This window comes from Anomaloglossus baeobatrachus, chromosome 4 (assembly GCF_048569485.1).
Source record: "Anomaloglossus baeobatrachus isolate aAnoBae1 chromosome 4, aAnoBae1.hap1, whole genome shotgun sequence".
Taxonomy (NCBI): Eukaryota; Metazoa; Chordata; class Amphibia; order Anura; family Aromobatidae; genus Anomaloglossus; species Anomaloglossus baeobatrachus.
Window position 1 is genome coordinate 288059232 of NC_134356.1, and position 23766 is coordinate 288082997.

At 41.0% G+C, this 23766-nt stretch overlaps 1 protein-coding gene across 1 annotated transcript in view; it reads left to right on the top strand.

Annotated features, from left to right (window-relative positions):
* The window catches only part of TRHDE (thyrotropin releasing hormone degrading enzyme), a 1371551-nt gene that overhangs the window by 1078957 nt on the left and 268828 nt on the right, over nucleotides 1-23766 (top strand). Inside the window, exons 11-12 of the mRNA XM_075344896.1 lie at nucleotides 17479-17612; nucleotides 17712-17767. Of these exons, the coding sequence (XP_075201011.1) occupies nucleotides 17479-17612; nucleotides 17712-17767 (190 nt within the window). The remainder of the gene's footprint in view (nucleotides 1-17478; nucleotides 17613-17711; nucleotides 17768-23766) is intronic.

A 23766-nucleotide genomic window follows, 5' to 3' on the forward strand; every position in this document is an offset into this window, starting at 1 on the left:
TCTCATCATGGCCCACTTCAACAGGAGCTGGCGAGAGGCCAGAATGTGTGAATGTAAACGTGAACGAACAGCTCTTCCGAGTGTCCAAGTGTGGGATCAGTAATGTCCGTGGACGTGTACTCGGCCTGGTGGTAGGAAGGAGGATCAGGTTCTGAAATGTGCAGTGCAGTATCACGGCTACTGACACTTGACCGTGTGGAAGACAGAGTGTTTGTGGTGGTGCCAATCTGACTGGAAGCATTATCCGCTATCCAACTAACAACCTGTTGACACTGGTCTTGGTTCAAGAGCGGTGTACTGCTGCGGTCCCCAAGAATTTGGGACAGGATGTGCGAGCGAGTAGATGTGGCCCTTTGTTGTGGCGAAATTAGAGCTTGCACACGACCTCGGTCTCTGCCTGCACCACCATCACGTCCACTTCCTTGTTCGTTGACAACGCCCTTGCGCATTTTGCAATGCTGTGCTGATGTGTATTCACTAGACTTGTGCGTTATATCCAAGTTTTTGCAAAACGCACACAAGTGCAGCGGAAAGCTGCCACCAACAGGCACACACGTGCGGTTTTTAAATGCAAGCACGGAGGCACTAAGAACCTAACAGGTCTCTATCCAGGGACAACGTGGAGCCTCCCAATTTTTGGCTGCCCTGCCTAAGGGCTATACTACAATAGACCCACTTCCTTCCAATGTGCACTTCAGGTTTACAGGCCCTCATGCACGTCTCTATCCAGGGACAACGTGGAGCCTCCCAATTTTTGGCTGCCCTGCCAAAGGGCTATACTACAATAGACCCACTTCCTTTCAATGGGCACTTCAGGTTTACAGGCCCTCATGCACGTCTCTATCCAGGGACAACGTGGAGCCTCCCAATTTTTGGCTGCCCTGCCAAAGGGCTATACTGCAATAGACCCACTTCCTTCCAATGGGCACTTCAGGTTTACAGGCCCTCATGCACGTCTCTATCCAGGGACAACGTGGAGCCTCCCAATTTTTGGCTGCCCTGCCTAATGGCTATACTACAATAGACCCACTTCCTTCCAATGGGCACTTCAGGTTTACAGGCCCTCATGCACGTCTCTATCCAGGGACAACGTGGAGCCTCCCAATTTTTGGCTGCCCTGCCTAAGGGCTATACTACAATAGACCCACTTCCTTCCAATGTGCACTTCAGGTTTACAGGCCCTCATGCACGTCTCTATCCAGGGACAACGTGGAGCCTCCCAATTTTTGGCTGCCCTGCCTAAGGGCTATACTACAATAGACCCACTTCCTTCCAATGGGCACTTCAGGTTTACAGGCCCTCATGCACGTCTCTATCCAGGGACAACGTGGAGCCTCCCAATTTTTGGCTGCCCTGCCTAAGGGCTATACTACAATAGACCCACTTCCTTCCAATGGGCACTTCAGGTTTACAGGCCCTCATGCACGTCTCTATCCAGGGACAACGTGGAGCCTCCCAATTTTTGGCTGCCCTGCCTAAGGGCTATACTACAATAGACCCACTTCCTTCGAATGGGCACTTCAGGTTTACAGGCCCTCATGCACGTCTCTATCCAGGGACAACGTGGAGCCTCCCAATTTTTGGCTGCCCTGCCAAAGGGCTATACTACAATAGACACACTTCCTTCCAATAGGCACTTCAGGTTTACAGGCCCTCATGCACGTCTGTATGCAGGGTCATTGGTGAACCTCACAATTTTGGACTGCCCTGGCAAAGGAAAATACTACAAAGACACAGTTCCTCAAAATGGGCACATTAGACTCAGAGGCCTTTATGTACGTCTCTTCTCAGGGACATCGGAGTGCCACACAATGTTTTACGTAAAATCTTTCATGTATTGATCTCAAAAAGTAACATACATTAGCTCTATCTCACTATTGCGTATGTGCCCTTAACATTTCCGCCATGAAAATTCATTTTGGTGTCATTTTGGAAGGTTTTCTGGTGAGTTCGTAAAAATGGCATAAAACGCGGACAAAATTGTTCACAGCTGTGACTTTTGAGTGATAAATGCTTCAAGGGGTCTTCCCCATGCTGTTGCCATGTCATTTGAGCACTCTTCTGAGACTTTTGTGCCATTTTTAGGGTTTCTCCATGCTGCCAGTGGTCATTTCACAAAAATACTCGGGTCTCCCATAGGATAACATTGGGCTCGGTGCTAGGGCCGAGTACACGAGTATCTTGGGATGCTCGGCCCGAGCCTCGAGCACCCGAGCTTTTTAGTACTCGCTCATCACTAATAGCTAGATATAGATAGATAGAGGGATAGATAGATAGAGGGATAGATAGAGAGATAGATAGAGGGATGAATGAATGAATGAATTAAGGGATAGATAGAGGGATAGCTAGAGGGATAGATAGATAATAGATGATAAAGACATATATAATATTCCACTCTCCTGCATTTTGTAATCTTCTCCCTTTAGTGTCTTTCATGTGGCAATAAAGAGTGCTTAGCCTTATATTTAGCCAAAAAATAAATAAATAATTTAAAAAAATGATGTGGGGTCCCCCTATTTTTTGTAGCCAACTAGGGTAAAGCAGACGGCTGCAGCCTGCAGACCACAGCGGGCAGCTTCACCTTGGCTGGTAATCCAAAACAGAGGGCACCCCACACTGTTTTTTTAAATTAAATAAATAATTTTAAACAAAAAACGTGGGGTCCCGCCCAAATTGGATCACCAGCCAAAGTAAAGTGGACAGCTGTGGTCTGGTATTCTCAGACTAGGGAGGTCCGCGGTTCTTGGACCCTCCACAGCCTAAGAATAGCAGGCCGCAGCCGCCCCAGAAGTGGCGCATACATTAGATGTACCAATCCTGGTGCTATGCCCCATATTATCCCAATACCCTGGTGCGGTGGCAAATGGGGTAAAATATGGGGTTGATACCAGATGTGTAATGTAACCTGGCATTAAGCCCTGGGGTTACGGATGTCACGGCGTCTATCAGATACCTGACATCAGTAACCCAGTCAGTAAGTAAAAAAAAATAGATGACAAACAATTGTTTATTGGAAAAAAAACCTCCCCAACACATTCCCTCTTTCACTAATTTGTTGAAAAGAAAAAACAAATCCGAGTCAGGCGTAATCCAATAAGGGGGTCCCACGATGATCCATACTCACTGTCCTAATCAATGAAGAACTGAATGTTCCCCATTGGCTGGGAGAGCAGTGCAGTGACCTGAGCTAACATCGTGAGGTCAGCTCTAGTCACTGCAGGGCATGACCAGCGCTGACTTCAGGAGGTTAGCTCGGTACATTAACTGCAGTGATGGAAGCTGCTGCATCCCTGAAAACAGCGCTTGTCACTGAATTCTATGCCAACCGCGTTCACAGATCACCTCTCGTGAGCAGCCCATGATGTCACCGTTAGTCACAGTCTTAGGCCGCCTGTGAAAGTTCATGCGAGAACGCAGCTGTCAGTGATGAGCGCTGACATCAGGAGTGCAGGAGTTCATCTCCGCAGGTAATGAACTTTACTAACCTCCTGACGGCAACACTCATCATCCCCGCAGCTACTCGCACACATCAGTGCGAACATATGCCGACACTACTCTGCGGGCAGCTGCAGACACACTGCAGAGCGGGCATATGCAAACATTGCAGTGAGAGCAGTCGGCGGAGAGCAGGACACAGACTGCACGGGCACCCGACGGAAGTTACACGGAAGTGCTTCCGTGCGGCTTTCGGAGATTTTGTGGGCCCATTGACTTGTATAGAGTCACGGTCCGTTTTTACAGAACAGAATAGGACATGTTCCATAATTACGAAACTGACATATAGCATCCGATGTGTTTTTTTGTATTATCGGATGCATAAGGAATTGCTTCCATGCCATTCAATCCTACACAAAGGACATTGAAAAGATGGTCCTGTCCGTGGGTCCGCAAAAAAACAGGAACTTACCAGGACAGACATAACGATCATGTGAATGAGTTCTTAAGGAGGGATAATTAATAGGGATGAGCAAGCATGCTCGTCGCTACATGGTGCTCGCACGAGCATCTCAGTGCTCGGTATACTCTGCGAGCTCGAAATACCGCCGAGATGCTCGGGCAGATGCTCGGCTCCCTCTCCCTGCATGTGGGCGGTATTTACAGAGTCAGCCCACATGCAGGGATTGGCTGTCACACACTGTAATGCCACAACCAACATGGCTGTAGCATTACAGTGATTGGCTAGCCGCACGGCATCATCTGCTCTATATGACAGCTGATGGCGCTGTGCTCGGCAGTGTGATACACAGTCAGTTAGTGTAAGGGGAGGTGCTGCTGAGCTAGGGATAGATTTAGTGTGTAGGTAGTGTAGTGTAGGTACTAGGAGACGTACGTAGGAGCCATAGTAACCTACCAAGTGGGTTACTATAGCATCGGTGATCTCCGATCACCTGATTACCAGGGCCGCTGTGCACTGGCTGCTGCCGCAGCCGCAGGAGTTAACTCCCTGTTTACCGGCGCAGCTTATGCAGGAGACGCTGAATAGATGCGCTGGGAATCAGCTGATCGGAGATCACCGTTGCTGTAATACCCCGCTCAATAGGTTACTATGGAAACGGGGGCAGCAGTGACGTCACCGCCTACCAACCCGCCGCAGCCTGTGTTCGATTACACAGCATGGGGAGGAGCAGCGTTCTTCCTTCCTGTGCTGTGTGATTTAGCAGAGCTGCATGGGTATAAAAAAATAGAAGACCAGGATCGTGGAAGGGTGAGCGGGAGTAATAAAGATGGAATCCCTAAGTGTGTCTGTGCATTTATTCATAATAAAGTATTTTTTCTCTGTGTGGTGTCTTTTTTTTTAATCCTTTATTGGAGATTCTTAATATCTGGGTCAAATTTGGCCTGACATTAAGAATCTCAGGCTTAATACCAGCTTGTAAAACAAAGCTGATATTAACTCCTTATTATCAAGCATGCCACCCGGCACCATGGCCGCTGGAAGAGTTGGGTAGAGTGCCAAAAGATGGCGCTTCTATGAAAGTGCCAATTTTCTGGGGGCAGCTGCGGTCTACAATTCGCAGCGGTGGGCCCAGAAAGCTTTGGACAACCTGTGCTGCGGATTCCAATCCGCAGCTGCGTAGTTGTACCTGGCTGGATACAAAAGTTGGGCGAAGCCACGTCATTTTTTTTTTTAATTATTTCATGAAATTCATGAAATAATTAAAAAAAGGGCTTCCCTATATTTTTGGTTCCCAACTGGGTACAAATAGGCAGCTTGTGGTTGGGAGCAGGCCGTTCCTGCCTGCTGCCTAGCATACAAAAATATGGCGAAGCCCACGTGATTTGCTTTTTTTAGGTTTTTGTAAAAAAAATTAAAAAAATGCTTCCCTGGATTTTTCATTGCCAGTGAAGATAACACCAAGCAGTGGGGGTTAACAGCCAGTAGCTACTTGGGATACCCTTAGCTAGAAATAGAAAATGCAGCAGTAGCCCACGCATTTGTTTTTATTTTTTATGTGTTTGGCTTTTTTTCTTTTATTTTTTAATGATGTAAAAAAAAAAAAAAAATCGAGACATGGGCTTTACCATATTTTTGTATGCCAGCCAGGTACAGCAGGCAGGTACGGGCTTTCCCTAACCCCCAGCTGCCTATTTGTACACAGCTAGGAACCAAAAATATAGGGCAGCCCTTTTCTTTTAAGTATTTCATGACTTTCATGAAATAATTTAAAAAAAAAACCGATGTGAGCTTCACCCTTTTTTTGTTTCCAGCCAAGTACAACTAGGCAGCTGGGGACTGGAATCCACAGCGCAGGTTGGCCCAACCATTCTGGGCCCACACTGTTGCGAATTGCAGCCTACAGCCACCCCGAAAATGGTGCTCTATCCAACTTTTCCAGTGGCCCTGGTGCCGAGTGGCTGGCTGAGTAATAATGGGGTAAGAGCTAGCTGTGTATGATCAGCTGGACCTAAGCCCGAAATTCATCGTGTCACGCCAATATTAGGCATGCCCACCATGAATTTCTGGTAAAGATAAAAAAACACAACACAGAGAAAAATATTTTTATTAGAAATGAAACATAACACAATTAGTGACTCCATATTTATTGAACTAAAGAACCCCCATCCGCCGTAGTCATGGGTCGAGGTTCCCACAATGTCCAATACAGATCCAATGTCTTCTGATCGGTTTGCCGGAAGGCAAAGCAATCAGATGTATCAGGTTAAAGGACTTGAATGACGTGACACATCAGCTGATTGTATACACGGCTTTTAAACAATCAGCTGATGCATCAGTAAAAAAAAAACTATATTCCTCTGTGCAGACTCCCAGCCAATCGCTCCAGGACCCACTGGTAATCAGCTGATGTGGTCACCTGACAGCATCAGCTGATAGTTTAACCCGGCCGGGCGGTAAAAAGCCGGCCTCATCGCTGTACTTATACGATCAGCTGATGCCGTCAGCTGACCGCATCAGCTAATTATCGGCTGGTCCTGGAGCGATTGGACGTGTCCCAGGAGTCTGCACACAGGTGAATATGATATTATTTTTTTTCTACTGTTCACTCTTGGTTTTGCTTAGCAGCGAATTTGCAGGAAGAGAAAAGCTGCCACACATACGCTACTAAGCGAAAGTGCATTTTACACAGGAGGAGGAACACAGGATTCTTCCTCCCCCTAATAGAAAGACAACATTGCTCCCAGCAGAGACCTGGCTTACAGGGGTCTTTCCCATGCTGCTCCTATGTCATTTGAGCACTGTTATACATTTGTGAAATTTTTGACCTTTCTCCAAACCGCCAGGGGTGCGGCTGGAAAAATGCTCGAGTTTTATTTAGGCTAACATTGGGCTCGGTGCTCGGATCAAGCACACGAGCATTTAAAAATGCTCGACCCGAGCATCGAGCACCCAAGCATTTTACTGCTTGCTCATCTCTAATAATTAACTCTCCCAACAAAATAGATCTGCTCAGGAGCTGATTTTGAATTGTGCCTCTCAAAAATGGGCTTTAAATTTGCATTGAAGAGTTTGGGGCAGATTAGTGTTTTAGAAATTCCTGAGAACAACTCTTCACAGTTGTTAAAATAAGAGGGCTGGATAATGTTAGACTTGGGAACACATTGGAGTCAGAAATGAAAACTGAGAACATGATTCTGAAAGTTGCAAAATATATCCTCATAACATCTTTCTGTTGATAGTTAAGCTGACTTGATCAGCAGATCAGACATAACACTCAAACATGAGTAAAAGACATGGGATCTAACCCACTAAATTGCTTTTAGCTATATCCCTGGCAAAAGCATCACGTGAGGCAGGATTGTTTACAGAAGAAAGAAGTAAAATGATTATATTGAATCAAAAGAGTGAAAGGGTACATGAAGATTTACCCAGAAATGTTACTAGGTTGAAACACAATATTGGTTGAAATAGTTTTTATTAAAGAATTTTCATATAAATAATCAAAGAAAAATAAAAACAAACAGTAACATTATACAAGATACTCAATACATAGCAATATATGTAGACATTAATGTGGCAAGTGAGCAAACCATCTTACCTAAGGGAAAGGGTGGGGAGGAAAGGAAGGGATGGGATGAAGGAAAGAACCCTTTATTGGGGAGGAGAGAAAAAGAGGAAAGAGAGTGGGAAAGGATAAGAAACAACAGAGAAGTTTTATAATAATTCAAGTATATATACAGAAAAAAGATACAATTCTGAATATAAAAAAGTCAAATTCCAGGAATACAAGTCTCAATTTTCAAGGTTTGTGAAATTTAAATCAGACATTAAGCACATGGACCAGAGGCTATAAAGATTTTTGTTTGTAAGAAAACCAAAGGCTCCATTCTTTATGATATACAGCGAATGAATTGTTATAGATTGCATAACATTGTTCAAAATCGTCATGTAGGGTAACTTTGTCAATCACCTCGGTGATTATGGGAATCAAAAGCTGTCTCCAGTATGATGCAATTAGATTTTTAGCTACCACACATGCAGTATGTGAATTAAAATTGGTCTAAAAATTGGGTCAATGTGCTCTATGTTCAAGGAAACACAATATTAAGAATATTATTAAACCGTTTCGAGAAAGTAGTTCACTGCTACTGTGTATGTTGCTGCAGATACAGCTCTCATTGCAAACATAGCTATCCAATCCAGAGCTTTCCTTGTATCTTTATGTATACTCTCTATATTATAAATATATTCATATCTCACTCTCTACCGCCACATCCATCCACCCATCCTATTATAGAAGAACATGATTTATCACTGAGGGTGAAGAGGGGATAATCTTTATTGCCAGTTCTGGTGTTTTGGTGTCTTGTGTTACTTTTACGAAATATTAGTGACTTCTCTGCAGAAGTCTCCTGGACAGCACATTATGATGGCGCTGTATGTGACTCTAGTAGAGGAGTGAGAGTAATTTAGGTGGATTTACAGGTAGAGTGCTCCCTACTAGCTTGAAGCCCAGCACAAGGGATGATGAGAAATGTAGTCAAGAGGGAGCAGACGATACTTAGAGCATAGTTGATGCCAGGGGACAGAAAGTGCTGCTTTACTGTGTTTTTCAAAAAATAAGACACTGTCTTTTTTTGCCTCAAAAATAAGCGCTAGGGCTCATTTTTGGAGCATGTCTTATTCTTGGAGAAACATGGTTGGGAGTAAGTTTAACCCCAAAAAAGATCACACACGCACACTCACTAGTCACTCACCACATCCGGCGGTACTGAATGCATCTGGCCATAGGGAAAGATGGGAGGAAGTTACGCATCGCAGGACCAGTAAGCATTACATCCGCAATCAACAGGTCCTTGCATTCCACCACAGTGTGTCTCAGGAATCTGCCAGCCAGAAGAAATTGGTATTGCTGGATGTGGTGATTGTGTGTGTGATCTGATGTGTGTGGTGTGAGATCTGATGTGTGTGGGTGTGCGATCCACTGTAGGGCTTCTCGCTCAGCGTCTGGTGAGAATGATTGTGGGGTGTCCACTCTCTATAATGAAGTGTCTTGCAGTATTCTTTACCTTTTTTAGTTGCATGGACAGATTATTGAACCTCAGCTAGGGCTTATTTTCGGCGGAGGGCTTATATTTAATATAGCTGAAAATCCCTGATAGTGCTTATTTTTGGGGGCGGTCTTAATTTTGGAAAAACATGGTATTGCATTAAACTACATGAAAATGGCATATAAAGAATATAGGGACCTTTAGGGTTATTATCCTTAGGAATTTATGGCAAATGCTGTAACTGAGTTTGGGTAGTGGGCAATCTATTGTAAAAGCCTAAAGGGTGCTTTACACGCTGTGACATTGCTAACGATATATCGTCAGGGTCACGTCGTTAGTGACGCACATCCGGTGCCGTTAGCGACATTGCATTGTGTGACACCAAGGAGCGATGATCAACGATCGCAAAAACGTCTAAAATCGTTGATCGTTGACACGTCGCTCCTTTTCCAAATATTGTTGGTGGTGCATGCCGCTGGTTGTTCGTCGCTCCTGCGGCGTCACACATCGCTATGTGTGACACTGCAGGAACGATGAACATCTCCTTACCTGCGTCCACCGGCAATGAGGAAGGAAGGAGGTGGGTGTCATGTTTCCGGCCGCTCATCTCCGCCCCTCCTCTGCTATTAGACGGCTGCCATGTGACGTCGCTGTGCTGCCGCTCAAACCACCCCCCTTAGAAAGGAGGCGGATCGCAGGCCAGAGCTACGTCGCAGGGAAAGTAAATCCGTGTGATGGGTGTAAGCGATGTTGTGTGCCACAGGCAGCGATTTTCCCATGACGCACAACCGATGGGGGCGGATATGCTCACTAGCAATATCGGAACCGATATCGCAGCGTGTAAAGTACCCTTAAGTGTACTAAAGGTGTAACTTGTAATTAATTAACTGTAAAGAGTAAAGTACTAGTGTTGGTTATGATTGCTTGATAGTGTAGGCAAAAAAATGAAACTTGCATAAAGTAGAAACACATTGTACTCATTGAATGGACCATGTCTTTAACTGGCTAATCTTTGACATGATCAGAAGGAGTTTTCCCTCAGAATGTTTGATTGGTATGATAATAATTTCAATTATGCAGTTAAAAGTTTAGCAATGTTTAACTTTGTTAAGTATCAATGGGCGGTGATGACATTTTAGGCATCTGATATCTCATAGCACATATTTGATAACTAAAAGTTAGGTGAGTCTAATCCATCTGTGTTTTCTAATTATACTAATTATAGGTTTCAAACATTAAGGTAATTTAAGGTAAAAAGTAAGCTACAGGAAGTGAAAGGTTTATTTTCTTTTAAAATGAGGTATTAATGAGTTATTTTTGGTAGCTGAAACAAGATGGTCCATCTCAAATGAACAACTTCTTCTTTAAATTTTTGATACACAGGACATCAGGTATTTTGTCTACTGTGATGGCTAAAAATGTTTACGTTATTGGGTCCCCACCAGATTTTCTGCCCAGGGGCCCCCACCAACCTTAATCTAGCCCTGATTGTGTAGCCTACTGAATCAAACTAAGGGATCATTTTAAATGCTTAGGAAGCCTTTACAGATGTTTTGTGGTAATTATTCTAATTTTCTAAGATAATGATTGGCTGTAAGCCATAATAATCAACATTAACAGAAATATACACTTTAAATAGATCACTCTGTGTGTAATGACTCCATAAAATGTGTTTCCTTTTTATAATGAATTACCGAAATAAGTTAACTTTTTGATCATATTCTAATTTATTGAGATGCACTTGTATTTGGTATTTCTACATACAGAATGACATGGCCTATAAAATTGTTACATTATTTAACAACTACAGTGAACACCTTAAAAAGGTGGCAAAAACCTATACTTTTTCATCATACTTCTGAAATCAAAATGTAAAACAACATGATCGAAAAGAAAAATGCAAATAAAAATGATATAGCTGACAAACGTCATTAAAAAAACAATCCACCATCAAGCTCTGAAAGTGGAAAAATAAAAAAAATATTCAGTTCTCAGAATACAGTGATGTAAAAACAATACTTTTTCTCTAAAATTGTTTTTCCTGTGGTAAAGTGGCAAAATATACCAAAAAAAGTAAATGTGGTATTGTAATCGTACTGATCGGAAGAATAAAACTGTCTTTTCACTTTTATCTCATGGTGAATGGCATAAAAAAAAATCTGAATTGCTGGTTTTGTTCATTCTGCACCCCAAAAATCAAAATAGAGCTCGATAAAAAATATTATATGCCCAAAAATGGTACCAATAAAAAAATCAACTAATCCTGCAAAAAAAACAAGATCTAACATGATTCTGTTGGCAGCAATTAATAAATATTAAATCTCTCAAAATATAGTGATTCCAAAACTTTTTCTTTGTAAAAAATAATTTCTTGGTATGTGATAGTTGCCAAACATAAAAACCCAAAATAAATATGGTATTGTTGTAATCGCACCGACCCGAATGATAAAGCTGTTTAATCACTTATACAGCATAAAAAATTAAGTGTTTATTTTGCCTCCCAAAGATTGCAGTATGTTTGGCTTACATTCATCCTGTGATCTACAATGAACATGTACATAGAGATTACATGAAAATCTCTGAAATATGTAATTCAGATGTAACCCCCATCATAAGATTCCCTATAATGTGGCAGATGGAAACACTTTGGACTTTCTTTGGCCTTTGATCCGGCCATGCCCTTCTTTTTAAGGGTACATAAAAATGTGGTCAACCACCTGTTTTATATACAGATTAAAAGCCAGACACTGACAATAGAAGCCACACAGAGTCCATAATATCTGCTGCCTCATTGATGAATGGATCCATCTGGGGTTTCATCTGAATCACATATTTTGTAGATTTAGATAGAAAACCTTATGTAAGTGCTCACCTTTGAGCACAGGATAAATGTGAACTGATCCAAAATGTTGTGTGCCCCAAAATGCAACCAATAAAAGCTTTTACTCAATCCACAGAGTCAAATCCCCGCTCAGGGTCGTCATCTGTTAATAGAAATATAGGGAGCTTCTACATTACTGGTGGCAGGAAGACTCTGGAAAAGCACTATGGCTCTATGACACAAAAGAAATCCAGAAAAATCTGTGCTCCCGAATCTAAATGCCCAACTCTCTACTAAGCCCCACGGTACTTCTAAACTGCAGTTAACAGCCACACTTTTGGCAATACTGTAATGAGGAGAGCCTGGATAATTTACAAGGTCCAGGTCTCCAGAAGCTCAAGCTGCCCACAATGTATGGCAGATTTTCATTTTCACTCTTCAACATCCATTGCTGTTTGTTTCTGGAAAACATTGATGAAGTCAAAATCATCAATACACCCATAGATGAATTCCCAAGAAGGTGTAATTTCCAAATTGGGGTCACTTCAGTGAGGCTTCTGCTTTTCTGGCACTTAGTGGTTTGATATATGGAGTCTGCAAACTATTCTAGGAAACTCTGCTCTCCAAAAGTCAAAGAGCGCTCTTTCTCTCCCAAGTCTCGCTATGTAGCCAATTGGTACTTTACAATCACATATTTGGAATAATCACATTCACAAGAAGTTATGTAACAAATATGTAACCATTTTTACTTAATTCTTTTGTAAAAATGTAAAATTTTTGTAATTATTTTTTCTTCATCATCCAATGGTAAAACATTTTGCAAAGCAAATGTGGTGTCAATATGCTCACTGCACCACTGGATGATTTTATTAAGAGGTTTAGTTTGTAAAATGTGGTCACTTATAGGGGTTTCTGCTGTCTTTACACCTCAGAGACTCTTGCAATGTGACATGGCACCCACACCGATTTCAGCCGAATCTGCACTTTAAAATGGCGCTTTTTACTTTCTGAGTTTTCCACTGAAAAGTAGTCTCTGACCACATGTGGGATATTGCCATACTCAGGATAAATTGTGTATCAAACTTTGTAGTCCTTTTTCTCCTGGTACCCTTGTGAAAATTGAAAATGTAGGCCTTCAGAATCATTTTTGAAAAAATCTTAATATTTTATTTTCACGGCCCAATATTCTAAAAATTATGTGATGCTCACCACACCCATAGATAAATTCCCTGAGGATGTATTTTCCAAAATGGAATCACTGGTAAGATATTTGTAAGGTTTCGCCACATCAGTGGCTCAGCAAAAGTGACATTGTGTCCTCTATCTATTCTAGCATTTTTTACAATCCAAAAGTCAAATGGCTCTCCCTCCTTTCCAAGCCCTGTCATGCAAACAAACAGTAGTTTTCCACCACATATACAGTATCTGTATGCTCAGGAGAAATTGCACAACAAATTTTCCTGTGCAGTTTCTCCTGTTACCCTTATGAAAATGCAAAATCTGAGTCTAAAACAACAATTTTCTGGGAAAAGTATGATTTTTTATTTTCTCAGCTAAACATTATAAAATTCTGTGAAGCTCCTGGAGGTTTAAGGTGCTTATGACACCTCTAGATAAATTCTTTGAGGAGTCTAGTTTCCAAAATGGGGTCACTTGTGGGGGCTTTCCACTGTTTAGGAACATCAGGTGTTCTGCAAAGTTGACATGCATCTGCTTTCTATCCCAGCCCAGTTTGCATTGCGTAAGTAAAATGGTATTACTTCAGCTTCAAGCCCTGCCATGCGTCTAAACAGTATTTGTCCACCACCTATGGGGTATTGGAATACTCAGGAGAAATTGGAAAAAAAACTTGTATGATGCATTTTATCTGGTTTGCCTTGTGAAAATGCAAAATGTGGGGCTAAATAACAATTCTGTCTGAAAGGATAAAATTGTCATTTTTTCCTTCCATATTGCTTTGGTTCCTATGAAGCACCTGAAGAGTTAATAAACTTCTTGGATGTGGTTTTGAGCAGCTCAAGGTTCACAGCTTATAGAATGGTGTCACTTTTGGGTATTTTTCTGTAACATAGGCTTCTGAAAGTCTCTTCAAATGTGATGTGGTTCCTAAAAACCATGGTTTTGTAAATGTTTGGGGAAAAATGAGAAATTGCTGATAAACTTTTAACCCTTCTAACTGCCTAACAAAAAAAATATATTTCAAAAATGGTGCTGTTGTAACGTAGACATGTTGCAAAGCTTTAAGGGTATAAAATTTCAATGTTTTAAAATTGTGAAAATTTTCACCTTTTTTGCCACGTTTTTGATATTTTCGTAAATAAAACAAATAATATCCACCAATATTTACCACTAACAAGAAGTACAAGTCACAAAAAATGTCTTAGAATCACTAGGGTATGTTGAAGCGTACCATAGTTATTATTTCATAAATCGATGCTGGCCAGATTTAAAAAATGAGACTTGGTCATTAACATTCAAAGTGACTCTGTCCTTACGACGTTAAACACCATTGGTCATGGAGAAAAAAGTGATTAGATAGCTTTATTTTTCGGGTTAGTATGATTACAGCAATAACAGATGAATATAGGATATCTTTATGCTTTGCTTTCTTTACACACTTTTTTACAAAAAAATTTTTGCATCGCAATATTCTGAGATCTATATTTTCTTACTTTTCTGCCAGTTTATCAATGAGAGGATTTGATTTTGGTAGGAAAAGCTAAAGTTTCTAAATATGTAACTTTTTTTTTACATACAACATTTTATTACACTTCATGTGTAGTGTTGTGATAAACAAATAGCATTTTTGATGTTTTGTATTTCTTTTTTACAGTGTCCACTATAGGAGTTAAATAATAAGGCTGTTTTAACCCTAGAACACATACCTGGGGCATTGCAAGCCTCCTAGGTCACTTGTTTTCTGTGGTAGATTTCTATCGTTGGACGTTCCAGGGTTAAATATTGGGCTGTTCAGCATGCAGCAATGCCAATTATGTGCATTTTTTTTGTTTCTTCTTGTTTTACATTAAAAAAATGTATATTTTGAAAAAAAAATTCTGTTCTTTTTTTGTGGTGGTAGTATTTGATAGATTATTTTTCTAACTTTTTTTACTTATCTATAGGACTCTAATTTTTATTTGTCTGATCTGTGGTCTACTAATTGACAATACTTTTGTAGTTCAAGGTATTTTACCTGTCAGTGTTATACTGACAGGATACCTGTAAGATCCTAGTTAGGGCAGGGCATAACAGGAGACCGTAATTCGAAGTGCCATGACAATTATTGGCACCCCACAATTGTATTAGGGGGAGCTGATGGATGAGACACGGAGCTGATTCTCCCAACTGTGTGGATGCTGCAGCTGCTATTGCTCATGGTCTCTAGAAGATGAAAGAGATAGCCGACAGAGCTAGCAATGATGACAAGTCTGGCTGTTAGAGCAGGATCTCAGCTTTCCGATAACCAAGATCGTGACGGTTATCATTCAGGGCCTGGAGCTGTGCCCTCAGAATCACAATAATGTAACTGTACATCAATTTGCATCTACTCAACCCCAATTATGTCGTACATTTATGTCAAATGTCAGGAAGGGGATAAAAATGAAACAGTGTCTGATATAGGAAAAAAGAAAAAGAATCCAGCAGACAAGAGACATGGAGAAAATATGAGGGTTACTTGACAGTTAAAAAAAAAACTTCTTTATTCATCCAAAAATATAAAGTTAAAAATGGTTACTTCATTTTTATGGCAGATCACAGGGTGTAAGTCCAGTAGGGACTATGTGTTTTGGCGCTATAATGTACCTTCTCACAGAAGCACCACAAAGAAGGCGAATTTTAGTGCCAAAATGTGTAGTCCATACTGGACCTACACCCTGTGATCAGCCATAGAAGTGCAGTAGCCATTTTTAACTTTATATTTGTGAATGAATAAAGAAGTTTTTTTTTTTAACTGTCAAGTAACCCTCATATTTTCTCCATGTCTCTTGTCTGCTGGATTCTCTTTATTTTTTTCCTTTACTTATTTGTATGGCTGACTCCCACCCTCCTCTGTGCAGACTCTGAATACAGGCTATGATTCACAAGGAAACATATTGGTAAACTGATAATTTCTCTTCATATAGTGTTTGATATAGTTATAGGAAACAGTAGAACATGAATCTGCTTAGAAGAAAGTGTGTTTCTCCTTAGCATCTTAGTTTATGAATGTTTTTTTCATGATTGTCAGAACAGCTGCTGTATAAATAATTTCCAATACACTGTTACTTAGACTGAGAAATTTTCATCCTTAATGACAAAACAATTGCCTCAGACAATTAGTTAGCTTAATGAACAAAAAGTACTGTTTATCATCCATTTTTGTTTCTATTGTAACATCACCACTAATTGTTTAGAGAGTGGCCAAGTTTACATAAAGAGATGTCTATATTTACAAACATGAGTATGTGTGTGCGTTATATATATATATATATATATATATATATATATATATATAGATATATATAGATATAGATAGATATATATATATATATATATATATATATATATATATATATATATATATATATATGGGACAGCTCATAGAGTCCCACGGCTTTCAGTATCATCTCTACGCTGATGATACGCAGATCTACCTCTCTGGACCTGACATTACCTTTCTACTAACCAAAATCCCACAATGTCTGTCTGCTATTTCATCCTTCTTCTCTGCGCGATTCCTAAAGCTTAACATGGACAAAACAGAATTAATTGTTTTTCCTCCTCCTCACTCATCCCCTCCAAGAAGCCTTTCCATCAAACTTGATGGTTGCTCGCTCTCCCCAGTCTCACAAGCTCGTTGCCTTGGAGTAACCCTCGACTCTGCTCTATCCTTCAAGCCACACATCCAAGCTCTTTTCACCTCATCCAGACTACAACTCAAAAATATCTCCCGGATCCGTGCTTTCCTTAACCAAGATTCAGCAAAAACATTAGTGCATGCCCTCATCATCTCCCGCCTCGATTACTGCAACCTCCTGCTCTCTGGTCTCCCTTCCAACACTCTTGCACTCCTCCAATCTATCCTAAACTCTGCGGCCCGCTTATTCCACCTCTCCCCTCGCTATTCCCCAGCCTCGCCACTCTGCCAATCCCTTCACTGGCTTCCCATCGCCCAATGACTCCAGTTCATAACATTAACCACGACATACAAAGCCATCCACAACCTGTCTCCTCCTTACATCTGTGACCTATTTTCCCGGTACCTACCCGCACGCAACCTCAGATCCTCACAAGATCTCCTTCTCTACTCCTCTCTTATCTCCTCTTCCCACAATCGCGTACAAGATTTCTCCCGTGCCTCCCCCATACTCTGGAACGCTTTACCACAGCATATCAGACTCTCCCCTACCGTGGAAAGCTTCAAGAGGAAACGCAAGACCCACCTCTTCCAACAAGCCTACAACCTACAATAACCCTCAGTCCAGTACACCACTGTTAACCAGCTCTGTCCTTACCTATTGTACCATCACCCATTCCCTATAGACTATGAGCCCTCACGGGCAGGGTCCTCTCTCCTCCTATACCAGTCTGTTATGTACTGTTAATGATTGTTGTACGTATACCCTCTTTCACTGTAAAGTGCCATGGAATAAATGGCGCTATAAAATAAATAATATATATATATATATATATATATAAATAATTAAACATTTTTTTCATACTTTTAGAATACCACCGTATTCCCACATTGGATGAAAGCAACTGGTTACTTGGGAACATTGATCAGATTGGTTACTTTAGAGTTAACTATGATGTCAAGAACTGGAGATTACTGATTGAGCAGCTAACGAGAAACTGTGAGGTACTGTAAGTTCTTGTTAAGTTTCTTTTGCAGAGTTTTGTTTTGAACCAAGGCTCCCGACTGGCATTATAATCCTAAATGGTTCCATTTTTCTCATAGGTCATTTCTGTCAGTAATCGTGCTGGACTGATCGATGATGCTTTCAATCTGGCAAGGTATGTTTTCTTGCAGATGTCCGGCTTAATGAGCAATCTTGTCAACTATTGTTTGAAAGCTTCAGTGGAGAATGCACCACTTTTCCTTTCAATTTATGTGGATGGGTTTCACACTTGAAGAGACATGATTTTTCTCCTGGCTTTCCATGCATAACACTCCTTTTGTTTCTTTCCTATGCTATCATTCCACAGTCTGAAGCACTCACTCCATTACTGATCAATAGCGGCTTCAGGGTATTTCCGTAGTTTCAAAGATTTGATCAATTTCCTAGCAGGTTTATGCTGAAGATTAATGATCCACTACTTTTTCTTTACCTAATGAACTGATTTAAAAATGACCAGGATGCTATATTACATTTTTTCAAAGGAAACACCTTCATGCTTCAATTACTTTGTTTTGTTTTCACTGTGCATGAAGCTACCGAAGACTGATTATTTTGATCACCAAAAAAATGATGTCTTATGTTTTATGATTATTTTATGCATATAGATTTATGTGCTAAAACACTCATTGACTTGTTCAAAAGTTTATTTAAAAGAATTCATATTTAAAGTACTGTATCATGTTGTCTTTTCCATGTCAGGCTATTCTTACAGCTACCTTAAAAAATCCACATCTGCAACAGACAGTTTGCTATGCTATTTCTTTCAGTAACAAATCTGAGATGGTGGCTCCTAATGGAGTCTATAACATGGATGAGAAAAGAGGCTTAGGATTTTAATGCACATATTTCTCATAAATACTTTTCACAATGCCATATTCTATATTGCATAACATGCTCATCACAGATACCACAAAGGTGACATATAGTAATGACCGAGCACTACCATGCTTGAGTGCTCAGTTCTCAAAATGAGTAGTTGGATGCTGGGATGGGCACGACTCAAGTACCCGAGTTTAATGGAAGTCAATGGGGAACTCAAGCAGTTTTCCCGGAACTCTTCCAGAGAAATGCTTGACTTCTCCATTGACCTCCATTATACTCGGGTGCTCAAGTCGTGCCCATCCCAGCATCCATCTGCTCGTTATGAGTAATCCAGATTAGAAGAAGACTAGCATCCGCAGATAGTAAATTAAAACCTTTGCTTTCTTCTTCTATAAGTTAAAACATAGACACCGTTCGGGCTATGCTTTTCAAACAAAAAAACATTCTTAATCATGATACAGTGGATTGGTTCTGTTCATGAACTGGCCTGATATTTTTCTGTACACCGCATCTTTTGAGATATCCTATATATTATGGTGACCTGAACTGGTCTCTTCTTTCTGTGTTGGACTGCTGGTTATGAGTACGTAACACCTGATCATGGTAGTGCTCACTCATCACTATACATGTATATTAAATGTTTGCCTTGGACACTGATTCGATACCAAACTTATGCTCTTTTCAATATTAGTCACCATAAATTACACTAAAGATCTAAAACTTTTAAGATTTTAAATGTAGATTATATTTGTGTTCAAGCAGAAAATGTTAATGTAAATGTGTATCACACCAGTAATCAAGCTTAAGTACAACTTGAGTCTGCATTTTTATGTAGATCTGCTGTCTTCATCATCCAATGTGCAAAGTGTTTTGTTTTAAATCTTGCATACATGTTGTACCTGAAAGAGATTGTCATGGTGGTTTAGTTTGTTTTCCAAAAATGGTAGTACTCTAGTTCATGAGCTTTCCACCAGTTCATCAGCACAGTCTGGTAACACTGGAACTTTTTTTAAACGTTAACCTGTTTTTTGTATTTATCTCATATGATCACTTGTGTGTTTTTCATCAGTTAGGCTATGTTCACACGGGGCTTTTTTGTTAAGTTTTTGCTGTGTTTTTTAGCTGCAGATTTGCCTTTGTTTTATGCAAATCCATGCTGTATACCCACGACAAGCTTTTAGGCCCTGTGCGCAGTTACCGGATTTTGCCGCGGATTTTTTGCGGTTTTGCTGCATGTTTCGCTGCAGAAAATGTTCATAACATCTCTGCAGTGAATCACCAGCAAAACCTATGGGAAAAAAAACCTGTGCACACTAGGCGGAATTTGACAGCTGCATGTTTTGCTGTGGGATTCCCGCAGCAAAAACAATTGCATGTCAATTCTTTCCGCACGTCGCTGCGGGATTTCACTCTATTGACTCCAATGTAATCGTGAAATCCCGCAGGGAATGACGCAGGCAGCAAATTCTGTGCAGTTCACTGCGTTTTCCTGCATTATTCCCTGCGGTATTTCACGGTTTACCTCCGGTAATGTACATCGCTTGCCTGCAGTTTTTAAGGGAAGTGATGTCATTACAGGAAGACGAAGCCGTGCAGAGAGTAAACACACACAGATCACACTCACACACAGACATCACAGACATAGAACACAGACACAGACACATAGAACATACATAGAAATCAAACGGAAATATAGAAAAAAAAACACGTGGGCTCCGCTGTATTTTTACCTTCCAGCTGAGGTAAGCACACAGCGGCGGCCCGGTATTCTCAGGCTGGGGAGGGAGAGGGGCAGGATTAATGTCCCCCACCTCACTCCCACCTCCCGCAGCCGAGAATATCAGCCGCAGCTGCCCCGGCACTGTCGCATGCATTATGCGGCAGTACCGGCGTGTCCCCAGCTCTTCCTGCAGCCGTGTAGCAGTGGTAGTCAGGGTAATACAAGGAGTTAATGGTGGCGTATCACCGCCATTAACTCCAGGCTTGATCATGGCAGCGTCTATGAGACAGCTGACATGATCAACCCGTAATTAAAGTGAATAAAACACACAGAAAAATCCTTTATTTTAAATAAAACACAAACAAGCCTCGTTCACCCTTTTATTAACCCCTCCAGAATCAAAGATCCAGCGTAATCCACAGGTCCTGCGCTGCTTACATCCAGCCGCGACTGACACAGACACTGCTGAATGAATGCAGCCTCGCAGCAAGACAGCAGAGGTAATTACCGGTCATTTCCCGCGGCCGGTAATGTGAACTCACTACCGACCGTGGGAAATGCAGCGATCTGTCCTCTATCTGTCTGTCTGTCTATCTATCTATCTATCTATCCCTCTATCTATTCTTCTGTCTCTTTATCTATCTATCTAAAAGAAGGAAATGATTTTTTTTTTCTTCAATGTGCTTTATTGCATTGAATGCAATAAAGCACTTACCAACCTGCACGCGTCAAAACCGCGGCAATACTGCAAACAATACCGCGGTAAAACCGCAGCAAACCACGGCAAACCGCATGCGGTTTTCGGGTGCGGTTTGCCGCGCTTTTTTACCGCGGGTGCGGTAATCTTTGAATACCTGCGGAATTTTCTTGAGAAAATTCCATTTTCCAGCGCGCACATAGCCTTAGGGAGTTTTTGACATTGCATTTTTTTTCTGTATCAAAAAAGCAGCGTCTTACATTTCGTGAAAAGTGGATGGGTATTATTGAAATCTCATGCTCTCTGTGCTACTTTTTTGCTTAGGGTAAACTGACCTGTGCTGCTTGTTTCAAATCTGCAACATATCGATTTTTCTTGTGGGTGCACTGAGTTTTCTGTGTCAGTTAGGTCCAGAAATATTTGGACAGTGACACAATTTTCGCGAGTTGGGCTCTGCATGCCACCACATTGCATTTGAAATGAAATCTCTACAACAGAATTCAAGTGCAGATTGTAACGTTTAATTTAAAGGTTTGAACAAAAATATCTGATAGAAATTGTAGGAATTGTACACATTTCTTTACAAACACTCCACATTTTAGGAGGTCAAAAGTAATTGGACAAATAAACCAAACCCAAAAAATTTTTTTTTTATTTTCAATATTTTGTTGCGAATCCTTTGCAGGCAATCACTGCCTTAAGTCTGGAACCCATGGGCATCACCAAACGCTGGGTTTCCTCCTTCTTAATGCTTTGCCAGGCCTTTACAGCTGCAGCCTTCAGGTCTTGCTTGTTTGTGGGTCTTTCCGTCTTAAGTCTGGATTTGCGCAAGTGAAATGCATGCTCAATTGGGTTAAGATCTGGTGATTGACTTAGCCATTGCAGAAGGTTCCACTTTTTTGCACTCATGAACTCCTGGGTAGCTTTGGCTGTATGCTTGGGGTCATTGTCCATCTGTACTATGAAGCGCCGTCCGATCAACTTTGCGGCATTTGGCTGAATCTGGGCTGAAAGTATATCCCGGTACACTTCAGAATTCATCCGGCTACTCTTGTCTGCTGTTATGTCATCAATAAACACAAGTGACCCAGTGCCATTGAAAGCCATGCATGCCCATGCCATCACGTTGCCTCCACCATTTTTTACAGAGGATGTGGTCTGCCTTGGATCATGTGCCGTTCCCTTTCTTCTCCAAACTTTTTTCTTCCCATCATTCTGGTACAGGTTGATCTTCGTCTCATCTGTCCATAGAATACTTTTCCAGAACTGAGCTGGCTTCATGAGGTGTTTTTCAGCAAATTTAACTCTGGCCTGTCTATTTTTGGAATTGATGAATGGTTTGCATCTAGATGTGAACCCTTTGTATTTACTTTCATGGAGTCTTCTCTTTACTGTTGACTTAGAGACAGATACACCTACTTCACTGAGAGTGTTCTGGACTTCAGTTGATGTTGTGAATGGGTTCTTCTTCACCAAAGAAAGTATGCGGCGATCATCCACCACTGTTGTCATCCGTGGACGCCCAGGCCTTTTTGAGTTCCCAAGCTCACCAGTCAATTCCTTTTTTCTCAGAATGTACCCGACTGTTGATTTTGCTACTCCAAGCATGTCTGCTATCTCTCTGATGGATTTTTTCTTTTTTTTTCAGCCTCAGGATGTTCTGCTTCACCTCAATTGAGAGTTCCTTAGACCGCATGTTGTCTGGTCACAGCAACAGCTTCCAAATGCAAAACCACACACCTGTAATCAACCCCAAACCTTTTAACTACTTCATTGAATAAAGGGTTAACGAGGGAGACGCCTTCAGAGTTAATTGCAGCCCTTAGAGACCCTTGTCCAATTACTTTTGGTCCCTTGAAAAAGAGGAGGCTATGCATTACAGAGCTATGATTCCTAAACCCTTTCTCCGATTTGGATGTGAAAACTCTCATATTGCAGCTGGGAGTGTGCACTTTCAGCCCATATTATATATATAATTGTATTTCTAAACATGTTTTTGTAAACAGCTAAAATAACAAAACTTGTGTCACTGTCCAAATATTTCTGAACCTAACTGTATGTAAATACAAATAGTGTGTGGGTCACATGGATGTAGCCGACCTACGGAGATAGTAACAAGGCACTGAATAATTAGAACAAAAAATTCTAAGAGAAACCGATTTGGTCAAAATTTTTTATTAATGATTAAAAATGAATGCCGACTGGCAGAGTAACTAGAACAGGGGCGTCACATGTACAAATATTAAAAAGTCAGGGACAGGTCTCATTGCATAGGTATTACAAATACTATCAGAAGGAAAAAAAGATGATCCAGCTCAGCTGTGGTAAGGTCCGGCATGCAAGGATAGCACTCTGGCAGTGCAGGGATCCAATGAAAGAAAAAAAACAATCCAGCTTCCGGAATAATATAAAATCTTGTGCAAGCTTTATTTTAAAGGACGTAAAAATTATAATTACAAGGGACAAAATAGGGAGTCCATGTGCGGCTACGCGTTTCGAACGCTGCCTGCATTGACTTGACAAAGAACACAGGCAGCGTTCGAAACGCGTAGCCACACATGGGTTCCCTATTTCGTCTCTTGTAATTATAATTTTTACATCCTTTAAAATAAAGCTTGCACAAGATTTTATATTATTCCGGAAGCTGGATTGTTTTTTTTTTTTCTTTCATTACAAATACTATAGCTGTTAGATTATTTTGCTATGAAAAAATGAGATATAAAAACCATAAAAAATTAGGCTCAAGTATTCACAGGTATAGTATATATAGCAATCATGTGATAACAAAAAGCCTTAATGTGTGGTGTTTGAAAAGTAGATACATATAGTGCTGACCATCGGTGGTGTCAAGGGTCAAAACTGTATGTACTGTTAG